At 37.2% G+C, this 12,915-nt stretch overlaps 1 protein-coding gene across 1 annotated transcript in view; it reads left to right on the top strand.

Moving 5' to 3' along the window:
* Positions 1-12,915, top strand: part of CUBN (cubilin) — a 198,533-nt gene that overhangs the window by 124,858 nt on the left and 60,760 nt on the right. Inside the window, exons 29-33 of the mRNA XM_029283182.1 lie at positions 1,677-1,833; positions 3,590-3,706; positions 9,202-9,315; positions 11,172-11,300; positions 12,366-12,498. Of these exons, the coding sequence (XP_029139015.1) occupies positions 1,677-1,833; positions 3,590-3,706; positions 9,202-9,315; positions 11,172-11,300; positions 12,366-12,498 (650 nt within the window). The remainder of the gene's footprint in view (positions 1-1,676; positions 1,834-3,589; positions 3,707-9,201; positions 9,316-11,171; positions 11,301-12,365; positions 12,499-12,915) is intronic.

Here is a 12,915-nt window from a genome sequence, read left to right as displayed (position 1 = left end):
ACCTAGGGAGGATTTTATTTGGGGTTTATCTTTTAACAATTTGACAGAGACACAACTTTAAAATTTGATTTAATTCGGTTTTATCGGGGGGGAATGTATTTATGTTTTGTTTTAAATATGTTGTGCGCCGCCCTGAGTCCCGCTGGGAGAAGGGCGGCATATAAATTAAATTTATTATTATTATTATTATTATTATAAAGTTGCATAAAACATATAAGGAAAATGCATACAACTGAATAATCTCTAATTACATTCATAACCAACACTAGTGCATAATAGTTGCACTAAAATAAATATTACTTTATTATTTTTGCTAAAGATACAAGGTGATGTTTATCTAATAATAAATAAGGACTTTAAATTTTCTGAAATACAAGAAAAAGAAGGGAAATGGAATTTAATCTTTCTCAAGAAAAAAAAGAACAGCTTAGTCAGAAACATACTAGGGGAAATACATTTTCATCTCAGTAAAAAAATAAATTTCAGGGCAGGAAAAAGGAATTTCATAAACCGGACACTGAACAGTGAATCCTTTATCTTTAATAAACACAGGAAGAGTATTTCACACATTGCAGTTAGGCATTTTTTTACTTAAGTACTTAAACTATGGTTTATTGAATCAATGACTGTTGGCTAGTGTAACAGCATTTTCTAAAGCATGCTGCAAGCCACACTACAATTTTCCCTTCAATTAATCTGAATCAGTCTGAAAGCAAATCCACACCTTTGAGAGTCCATAACACTGTATTGATGGTGCTTGGGAGCAGAAGTCTCGTTTCTGGAACAGCTGCAGGATTATTTCCTTCCTTCCCATTTTTGACTATTACAATGAATACACATAGCTGCAGTGCTTTTTTTCTAAAAAAAAAAAAAAAAAAAAAAAAAAAGGTGCCGGAACTCTCACATGTCATACAACCCGCCTTGCCTACCCTATAAGGTTCCATCCAAAAAAGGTGCCGGAACTCCGTTCTGGGCGTTCTATGAGAAAAAAAGCCCTGCATAGCTGTAACTACTCATATTTTGCAAAAATGGGTCTGTTCTGTATTTTATTTATCAACTTTAAATAGCCATCCATCTCCTCCCAAATGGGGCTCTGGGCAGTTTTATTGGTAAATAAAACAGCCAATAAAACAGATAAATATCTAAACATAATAATAAATAACATAAAAACAAAATTACTAACCCTGGGCAATGAAACCATCAAAATAAATCTCCAGTTCCATCAGAGCCCTAGGCCTGGAAGCATAGCCTGGATTTAAGGGCCTTATAAGCAAAGAAAGGATGGGGATATTCTAATTTCAAAAGGAAAGGATGTCCCACAAGGTGGACACCAGAGCAGAGAAGGCACATCTCCTGCGTCCCAACAGATGTAGGTCCCTCACTGATGTACCTGCAACATAGATCTTTTCTACAAGATCTAATAGAAAACAGGAACTGGGATGGTCAACCATGTCAAAAAGAGGGGACAATTGAACAGTTTTAATTTGAACTGCCAAACAGTTTTAATATGAAAATAAGGAAAGACTCCTGCTGGCCTTTAAGACACATGCAGACTGGTACTACATAGGGATTGTATTTTCAGGTAATGTATTTATATAATATATTTCAAATGTTATAAAATGTTGGAATTGTAAACTATGTGATTTTAAAGTTGTATTGACTCTTCTGTCATACAGGTTTTTGATGGTCCAAATAGGGAAGCTCAACTTCTTGGAAAAGTTTGTGGAGTGCAGCAGCCTTCTCCTTTCACATCTACCCAAAATACCATGTTTGTGCGGTTTCGCTCTGACTCATCTGTACATCGCCAAGGCTTTCGAGCTTGGTTCACTGAAGGTAAGTTTCTCAGTGATCTAAAATCTCTGCTAGACTAAAATCCTTGGTCAGAAAGGCATTTAAGTATTAAGGCTTTTGATTCATTTAGGACAATAGCAACAATTAACAGTTGCTTTTTTGCTGGAAGTTTCAAATACGATAGCACATAATTCTGTGAAGAAAAATAGTTGAAGTATAGTTTAGCCAAATATTCAGATGCATTTCTCAATACTCTGGGTCACAGATGGGCAACAGGGCCTCATGGAGATCTACCAGCATCCCAAATGTGCCCTCTAGATGAGGCCAAAAATGATACCTTTAGGGATATTTTCCCCCCAATTTTTGCACTTGCACGCTTTAAAAAAATGTAAATGAGAATAAGTTTGGTATGGTCAAAGAACTACACTAGAATCCAGGAGATGGTGACTTTTAGACCCATTTTAGACAAAAAAAAACAGCTGAATGACCATGGGCCAGTCACTTTCTCTCAGCCCTAGGAAGGCAGCAATGGAAAACCTCTTCTGAAAAACTTTGCCAATAAAACTGCACGGGCTAGTCTGCACAGTCACCAGGAATCAATATTGACTCAAAAGCATGCATATGCACATACACACTCACATGCATACACACAATCTAATCTTTAAGAAATTAATCCATTCCCTCCTCTGAACTATTACAAATGTTGGGCTGTCCATGCCAATTGACAACAGCTTCTTGAATGCCCCATGTAGAGCAGCTGGCTGGGGAATTCTGGAAGTGGACATCTACATATTGTAGCATTTCCAGGGCTGAGAAACATTGTTCTAGGGACTATCTGTAAAGAACCACGAATGTTAAAAAAGAAAAACACTGGAACAATAAATTGGTGCAGTTCACTCAAAACATTTTGTTGAAAACACTTCATTAACATCCATATTTTCCCAGGAAACAAAACATGTTAACTTAGAAAAAATAGATCCTAAAAGAAATTCAGAAACTTTTCATACAAAAAAAATACAACTTTATACTACTTCAATTTCTATGTTACATTTCATGCTCTAAACATTTATTTATATTGTTTTCATTTTTTTAAACATATGTTGATGTAATTACATTAAGGTAGGTATCAGGGAAGTTCTGCATAAATTCTGCTTATATCTGTAAAATATATTTAAAAGCATGCATTGGGAAATATTTACAATTAAAAATATATATTGAGAAAATTAATATAAAGCCTATATATCCCCAAACTTTCCATTGTAAGAAAATTGCAGGAATCAAATAGAAGCTGATTCTGTTTAATGCTTTCTTTTTAAAAAAACAACACTGCAGTGCTTATTCAAACCAGATTTCTCATACAATGCTATTAGGAGCTTGTTCATGTGAGGTGTCTATTTTGTTGTAGAGAGTTAATAATAGCAATCTAGCTTCATCCACAGAATCTACTCGCAAGACAAGGAGTTGAATACTCCCAAATGTGAATCCTAGAAAAGAGGCACATTTAGTATAGCTCTGCAGATGTATAACTTGTATGTGTGTGTTGGCGCTGAGCATACAAACTCCTTTAGTGCTTTTCCAACTATATATTGATTTTGTGACTCACTTTCTAGATACACGCTTTTCTGTGTAAAGTTTTAAGTGGAGAATGATAGATGCTAGTAGATTTTTATCTATGTTGTAATCATGTTTCTTTTGGCTCTACCATGCCAACTCACTCATATTGAGATCTATACTATAACCTTCAATTTCATTGCAGTTCAGCCACTCTAACATCTGCATATTTCTTATTACTCTAAAGTTTGTGGAAGTGCCTTAGAAGCTGATTCAGTTGGTGGAGCCATTTCTTCTCCTCTGTATCCAGCAATATACCCAAATAATCAGAACTGTAGTTGGATTATTCAAGCCCAAGAACCATGTAAGTTAACAAATTCATCTCTCCCTGCTGAGAAAGCAGAATGACTAATATCCTCACCTCTTCCGTATAAACAATGCAGAATTCCTCCTTTTCTTATTTGTAGGAAATCCTGCATCCTGTTAGATGAGAAATATCAATGATACTTATCTCTTATTCTCTTCTTATGGGGATTTAACGTGGTGCAATCTGGTGCAAAATGAGATAAAGTATTTAGTGTACAGCCTTAATTTTTCAGCATTAAACACCATGGAAATTCTATAGGGCATAAAGAAGATTATTACAAAAATAATAAATTAGTCCTGTGGCCATAAGAAAAATGGATATGCAAACTGGAATTAAATTTACAGGTGACAGTACAGGTAGCCCTCAATTTACGATCTGTCACTTAGCGACTGTTCAAAATTGTGACAGAACACCCAAAAGGTACTTAGGACATAGTTTCAAAATTATGAATGCTGCAGTGCCCCTGCCATTGTTCACCCTTACAACTGACCAAAGGGACTCCCCCATCCATCCTACCAGATCCTCGCAGGCCTTGGCTTGCTCTAAAGTCAGCCATTTGCTTCTGTTGATCAGCTTTAGGCTCCTTTGCCTGGCTGAGGACCAAACGTGGGAGCAGGATGCAGTCTGGGAATCCCAGGAGCAGGCGGAGCCTTTGGGAGGCCCTTGGGGAGCTGATGGAAAGTAGGCTTTGGCCTACAGGCTGTAACTGCCCTCTGTGTAGTGGTTGCTTCTGCTGACTGGTTTAGGCTCTCTTGCCTGGCTGAATAACCAACTAGGGATTAGGATGAGGTCCGGGCAACCCCAAGGGACAGGAAACAGAGCACCAAGTGCCTCAAAGATGTGGAAGGCCTTCGGGGGCACTGTGGCTCCACTTAACAACTAGCACATTTGTTTAAAGATTGCATTGGTGAGCACAATATTAGTCAGATAAATTCAACTGTTTGTTGAAATGGTTGAGTGGCTAACCCTATTTTTTAATTGTAATACAACTGGTTTGGGTTCCAAATCATAATTAAGCATGGCATTGGAACATTAATACAATATCACAAGATGTTTTGCATCTCCCTTATTTTCTTTCTACTTAGTGATTATTATTCTTGTTGTTGTTTAAAGCAAAATGTAATTCCAGCTTGTACAAAATGAGAGGAAATTTCTTATTTTCAAACCTAGTTGAAACATCAGTTTGTAGTATGCATCTTAATAGGGAATATGTAACTGAATGTGAAAGCAGGAAAAGCATTTATGGTTAAGATTAGGTAAAAAAAGATAATTGCAATTCATGGAGGTGGCATATTTTTTCTGTAATGCTAGACATATTGTTCTAAGTTGCGACATACTTTCAGCTTTGTAGCACTTTTTGATACCTGTGTTGAGTTAAGTAATTTTTCTCAGGTTCTTATTAACAGTAAAAGAAAAACAGCTTTTTTTGTGAGAAACTGCCTTGTTTTGGCTATCCAGGTTATTGCAAGTCACAACAAAAAATGAATAATAACTTTAAAAACTGGATACTAGAAGGAATTAATATTTTAAGCAGAAAAAAGTAAAAGCCTATTTTTGATGTCAATTAATACTGAAACTGACAAAATGACATAAAATCTTATAACATCGGAAATATTATAGAGAAGCAGAATAGAGCCAGAAATAAGTAACTAAAATATCAACACTGTCAGTAATTCTGTCTCCTTTTATAGACTTAGCTAGACTATATCTAAGAAATGCTAATGAAATAATGAGAGAAGTGGAACAAATTTTATCTGACAAAATAGAGAAAGTATTGAAAATGGAAGTACAAATATCGACCCAGAAAATGATTTGGAGAAGGATGATTTATGGTTATGCAACAGAAATTGGTTTTTTTAATTTTTTAAAAAGTTTTAAAAACTAAATGGGAAATATAAATGATAAACCTGGAAAATATTTTCATACTGGAACTACAATAGTAATGGGGGACTTTAACTACCCTGACATCAACTGGGAGACAAACTCTGCACCAAGTGAAAGATCAAATAGATTCCTGACAAACCTAGCAGACAATTTTGTCTCCCAAAAAGTAGAGAAGGGAACTAGGGGATTAGCCATTTTGGATTTAATTCTCACTAACAGATATGAAATGATAGAAGGTGTTGAAGCCATAGGAACCTTGGGAGGAAGTGATCATGCAATATTGGAATTCAACATTATGAAAGCACAAGCAATAGAACACAGTCAAACTAGAGTCTTGGACTTCAAGAGAGCTAATTTCAATAAACTTAGAGAGGGTTTGGGAAGGATTCCATGGATGAGAATTCTCCAGGGGAAAACAACTCAAGAATCTTGGGAAATTTTGAAAAGTGAGATAATAAAAGCCCAGTCCAGCACAATACCAACAAAGAGGAAAAATAACAGCTCTCGAAAGAAACCAGCATGGCTGCATAAAGAACTCTCTGATAAATTGAAAGATAAAAAGGACAAGTATAGAAAGTGGAAAGAGGGGCACATAACTAAGTCAGAATATCAGCAAAGAGCCCGAGCCTGCAAAGATGAAGTGAGGAAAGCCAAGGGTCAAAATGAACTAAGGCTTGCGACCAAAGTCAAAAATAACAAAAAAAAGCTTCTTTCAACATGTAAAAAACAAGAAAAAAGTGAAGGAAATGATTGGTCCATTAGTGGGTGAAAGTGGCAAGAAGGTGACAAGCAACAGGGAGAAAGCAGAACTATTTAACTCATTTTTTTGCATCTGTCTTTACACAAAGGGAAAAAACAGACCAACCTATCAAAAATAGTGCCATAAAAAACAGAATAGAAACACAAGTTAAGATAGGCAAGAAAATGGTAAGTGAGCACCTGTCCAGCCTAGACGAGTTCAAATCACCAGGACCAAATGGATTACACCCCAGGGTTCTCAAGGAACTGGCAGATGTGATCTCAGAACCACTGAACTATATTTTTCAAAGATCCTGGAGCACTGGGGAACTACCAGAGGACTGGAAAAGAGCTGATGTAGTTCCCATCTTCAAAAAAGGAAAAAAAATGGATCCAGGAAATTACAGACCTATCAGCCTGACCTCAATACCTGGGAAGATTCTGGAAAAGATAAACAACGAATCAGCGAACACCTACAGGCAAACAAAGTCATTACTAAAAGCCAACATGGGTTTCTCAAAAATAGATCATGCCAGACAAATTTTATTGCATTCTTTGACTAAGTGACAAAATTAGTGAACTAGAGGAATGCTATGGATATAATTTACTTGGACTTCAATAAGGCATTTGACAAAGTAGATCACAACCTACTACTTGATAAGATAGAAAAATGTGGGTTAGACAGCATCACCACCAGATGGATCCGTAGCTGGCTGACCGGCTGTACTCAGCGAGTGGTCCTCAATGGAACCGCATCTACATGGAGGGAAGTGTGTAGTGGAGTGCCCCAGGGCTCTGTTCTGGGCTCAGTGCTCTTCAACATATTCATCAACGATTTGGTACCTTGCTCAATAGTAGTAACTGTGAGAGGGATCTCAGAGTCCTAGTGGACAATCATTTAAATATGAGCCAGCAGTGTGCTGCAGCTGCCAAAAAGGCCAACACAGTGCTAGGCTGCATTAACAGAGGGATAAAATTAAGATCACGTGAAGTATTAATACCACTTTACAATGCCTTGGTAAGGCCATACTTGGAATACTGCATCCAGTTTTGGTCACCATGATGTAAAAAAGATGTTGAGACTCTAGAAAGAGTACAGAGAAGAGCAAAAAGATGATTAGGGGACTGGAGGCTAAAACATATGAGGAACGGTTGCTGGAGTTGGGTATGTCTAGTTTAATAAAGAGAAGGACTAGGGGGGATATGATAGCAGTGTTCCAATATCTCAGGGGCTGCCACAAAGAAGAGAGAGTCAAGCTATTTTCCAAAGCGCCTGAAGGCAGGACAAGAAGCAACGGATGGAAACTGATCAAAGAGAGAAGCAACCTAGAACTAAGGAGAAACTTCCTGACAGTTAGAATAATTAACCAGTGGAGCAACCTGCCTCCAGAAGTGGTAAATGCTCCAACACTGGAAGTTTTTAAGAAGATACTGGACAGCCATTTGTCCAAAATGGTGTAGGATTTCCTGCCTGAGCAGGGGGTTGGACTAGATGACTTCCAAGATCCCTTCTAACTTTATTATTATTATTACTTGTTTGAAATTTGTTTATCTTCACCACTGCCTTGATGATGCATAAGCAACTATGGGTTTTGAGGTGAGCAGCAATTTGAATAAGGTACTTTTGCAGATTGTCAATTCAGAATAGTGTTAGTGTCTAGGAGGAATAGCTTACCTCTAGACAACAGTAAATTTTATACCTCAGATTATCTCCTTAGACCATTTTGAAATGCTATGGTCAGCTGTGGCCTAGTTTTTGATTCTGACAGTTAGAATAATTAACCAGTGGAACAACCTGCCTCCAGAAGTGGTGAATGCTCCAACACTGGAAGTTTTTAAGAAGAAACTGGACAACCATTTGTCCGAAATGAGCAGGGGGTTGGACCTGATGACCTCCAATGTCCCTTCCAACTTTATTATTATTATTATTACTATTATTACTATTATTACTATTATTACTATTATTACTATTATTATTATTATTATTATTATTAAGGCTTGATAAAGCTTTGATGAAATCTGTGGGACGGGATAAAGAGGAATGGAAGAGAAATCAAATCTTATAAAAAAATTTATTGAATTAAAAATTAAGACTGTTAGAAATAAAATGAAGGAAAAGTTAATTTATTTGATCAAGGTTAAAACAAGACTGTTTCTTGCAGTGTTATAGCAACCCTTGAACTTTTTGCTGATGCCACAATTGAAAACTTGATGTTTTATGGATTTGCTTATACATAAGAGATAATATATGGTATGGATAGCAATAGCACTTAGAACTTTTTAAATTCCAGAGTTATAGGCAAGAAATCAGATACTTATACAGTGGCTGAATTCACTTTCCCCTCAATTCTATGTTGAATGATAAAGGGATTAAAATGATTTTAATTGGATATAAAATTGTTTGGGACAGCTTAGGTTTCATATCAGATTTATATTTAAAAAAGAAAAGATCACCTATGGTTTGTTCAAGCTTCCCAGCATTTAGTCAACTTATAGATATTCTTGGAGGAATTTTTATTAAAACACAGGAGTATCACTTTATTTAAAGGAATTTAATTACATTGTTTTAAAGTAGATCATTTCATGTTAAATAAGGCGTTCAAAGCTATTATTTATGATGGTAATTGTGATTTACATAAATGGAAGCTATAGACCAGCTTCTTAAAGCCTTGTCTAGTACCTGATTAGCTGCATAGAATGGAATGCTGGAACTAGATATGACTTTGGTGTGATCCACAGCAGATCCTCATTCATGAGTAACCTGTTCTGTCCAAATTATACTGATAAATAATATCAAGGATGAAAGTTTAGTTCAGTCATCTCTAAAATGCACTACTATTCCTCATGTTTGTACCATTCTTTTTCAACAGTTAACCACATTACATTATCATTCACTGACTTTGACATTGAAAATAACATGCTTAACTGCAGCACTGATTATGTAGAAATTCGGGAAGGAGATAATTCCAATGCTCCTTTGCAAGGTATGAGAAATGTACAGTATAGTACTGATTGTCTATATATCTTTTAAACAGAGATTTTATTTGTTCAGAGCAGAACTTAAGAGATAATGACACTTTAAACGATGGCTGGCTCAGGAATTCTGGAAGTTGAAGTCCACAAGTCACAAAGCAGGGCTTTTCAACCTGCAGCACCGGTGGTACTTTAGCACCTGGCAGGTGGTACATGACCCCTAGCTAAGTGTAGCGGGGAAAGGAACGAGCTAAAGTGGCGCCACACAGGCCTGGAGGAGATCAGCTGGAACTGCAGGGCTCAGCAGAAGCCCCAGTATCTGCGCACGCAGCTACATGCTGATAGGAACTTCCAGTGTTTCCGGAAGAAAAAATGAGGAGGAGGAGGAGGAGGGAAGAGAGAGGAGAAGCTATAAAAGGAGCAGGTTTTGGCGGGAAAGAAAAAAAAGATAGAGAAGAGGCTTTTGTTAGCAAAGTGGTGAGGAGAGAGCGAGCGAGGGGCTTTTGTGAGCAAAGTGCAAGTGAGTGAGAGAATGAGCGAGAGGCTTTTGCCAGCAAAGTGCGAGTGAGTGAGAGGGCAAGTGAGGGGCTTTTGCGAGCAAAGTGTGAGTGAGTGAGAGAGTGAGCGAGGGGTTTTTGCCAGCAAAGTGTGAGTGAATCAGAGAGTGAGTGAGTGAGGGGCTTTTGTGAGCAAAGGATGAGAGGGAGAGGGGGGCTTTTGCGAGCAAAGGGTGAGAGAAAAAGGGAAAAGTGAGGGGGAGAAGGGAAAAAGAAAAGGCATTGATTTCTGACTTCCTTTGTTTCTTTAGAAGGAAGCATTAACATTGAATCTCAACTTTTTACTTTTCCATAATATTATAAACTAACCATTTCTATAACAACAAATGAATCTAATCAGTAAAACCCAATCCCCCCCCCCTTTTTTTTTAGTTATCAAGTTTTTGACACCTTGCTAAGCACTGGTGGTACTCAAATATTGTCATGTCCTAAAAGTGGTACAATCTGTGAAAAGATTGAAAAGCCCTATCATAAAAAGCCATCTTTCCCCACCTCTGCTTTAAAGGATAAATGATATTTTTATATTTCAGGAAAAGAAATCTGGAAAGTAGCACATAGCTGATTTAATGCTGAGGCTTCCAGAAATCTGAATGGATTTGGCAGCATGTAAATTTAAATAAATAAAGTAAGCAGGATAGGAAAACTACAGCCCTCTACTTTTTAAGGACAGCAATGGCCATTAATTCTGGCCATTGATTATATTGCCTCAGGGTGGCAGAAGATAAGGAAGATAATCCAAAAATAATTGGAAGATGACAGGTCTTCAGCATAATGAGATACATTACTGTGGGCTACAGAGATGAGGCTGCTCTGTTGCTTACTGTAGTCACCTCTTTTCATTTTCCATAGCAGTTAAGCCATTGTTCATTGAATTTTGCCAAAATTGTAGTGTGTGTGTGTGTGTGTGTGTGTGTGTGTGTGTGTGTGTGTGTGTGTGTGAGAGAGAGAGAGAGAGAGAGAGAGAGAGAGAGAGAGAGAGAGAGAGAGAGAGAGAGCGCTATTCAGAGTGACAAAGGGAAGAAGAATGACTTTTAATTTCTCCTTTTGCCAGAAATCAGAACAGTGGAATGAATATATAGCTATTGAAACATTTTGAGAAAAATGTCGTTCTCCAAGATATCCTGTTCAATAAGATGAAGTAGGGCATCACAGAGGAAACATAAAAACAGATTGACAACTTCTGATATTAACAATGAACTAGAAAGACATAAAATATTTTTTGTATGCAGTGGGCACTGTATCTTATTTTCAAAGTGTGAATGCAATACAATGCAATGCTGGCTGTGTAATACTGACATTTGTTTCTCCAGGACATTATTGTGGCTCCACTATGCCACTTCCTGTTACTTCTTTTGGCAACGCTTTATCCATCAATTTTGTTTCTAATAATGCCACCACAGCAAAAGGATTTCATGCCACCTTTGCTGCATCAACATCTGGTAAGAATAAATGCGAACTCTTGTAGTATAAGGACAAACAACTTTTGAAGATTCAGTCATTTTAAACCTGCCTGCATAAGTGTTGTCATCAGAAGCTTTTGGAAATTAACATTATAGCCTGGGTAATACATCAGGCACAATGCAGCAAAAGGTTATATATTTTGATATTTACCTTGCCTTTTGTCAACAACATTCCAGAACTTGCTGACTCATCTGTTCTTTAGTTCGCTGCATGGAATAGCTCATTCAGAAAATGTTCTTTTCCTTGACTGATTCCCCCCCCCTTTCTTTCATTTAATCTTGTCCAATTCTCGGATACTACCAGTACTAGCCCTTGCAGTTTTCTTGGCAAAATTTTTCAGAAGAGATTTGCCATTGCCTCCTTTCTTAGTCTGTCAGAAATTTACTGGCTCTGTGCCTAAGGTGGGACTAGAACTTGCTGTCTCTCGGTTTCTAGCCTGATGCCTAATTAGTACAACAAACTGGCTTTTATCAGATCAAATTATCATCTCATCTCATCTGATTTTGCAATGGGAAGTAGATGGCCTTTAAATAACAATCCAGGTTTGAGAACCAACAGAACAAAACAAGGGGTTTTATCAGGGTTTGGGTTGGAAGAGGATTTAGGGAGGCAACTGGAATCCCGTATGAAAGGTATTGCATCAGATAAGGCTGGCAAATAAGGAGCTGTTCATTTTGAATATGTAATGGAAAAATTATGGACATATTTCCAGGTGTTTAGCAATGTACTTCTATTTGATGCAACAGTATTAAATTGGCAACAGTCATGATCTGGACAGATAAGATCTGTGAGTGGTGTGGGTGGCCTATAAATCTGATATATAAAAATAAATAACGTACTCTGAAGCCTACTACTTCTAAGATGGGAAGAAGGAAGCCACTTATTTCCCACAACTTGGATTTTCTGTTATAAGCTGTAGCATTCAAACAGTATTTGCTTTTGCTAAGAGAAATTCCATGCTTTTCTAAGACTTTTATCCTACTAAGGTTATTTTCTCCATTTCCGTGTCTTACTTTGTCTCATCTCCTGCTTCTCCTGCACAGCTTGTGGGGGTACCTTCCATATGGAGAGAGGAGCCTTCAATAGCCCAAGTTTTCCTGAGCCTTATCCATTGAACATTGAATGTGTCTGGAATCTTCTGAGCTCCCCTGGCAACCGGCTCCAGCTGTCTTTCACGTAAATGAATTGTTCAAAGAGTTATTGTTTAATCTTTTAATGGAGCAGCAGGAAGGAAATGCTGGATTTAGAGGGATGTAATTACTGGCATGTAAAACAGTACCCACAATTTGGAAAGTGAATGCAATCACAGCCAGAAAGGGCTTGTTTTATTTATTTTTTTCTATTGCATATTATCCTGGTCAGCTTTCAGGCAACTGAAATCTATGCTTATAGATGCCACCCTGATTTTACAACTGTAACTTTTACAAAATTACAACTGCAACAGTTGTAAGTATGAGTACTGATCTCTTTTTTGTTGTTGTTGTTTTGTTTTTTATTGGTTGTAAGGACTACCTGTATGAAATGTCATATGACTATATACATCTGTTAAAGATGGAAGAAAATCTGAGAATACAAATACTGTGCACAATTATT

This window comes from Protobothrops mucrosquamatus, unplaced genomic scaffold (assembly GCF_001527695.2).
Source record: "Protobothrops mucrosquamatus isolate PMUCROS unplaced genomic scaffold, P.Mucros_1.0 scaffold33, whole genome shotgun sequence".
NCBI lineage: Eukaryota > Metazoa > Chordata > Lepidosauria > Squamata > Viperidae > Protobothrops > Protobothrops mucrosquamatus.
The sequence above is the reverse complement of the archived record's forward strand: the minus strand, read 5'-3'. Positions and strand labels throughout refer to the sequence as shown.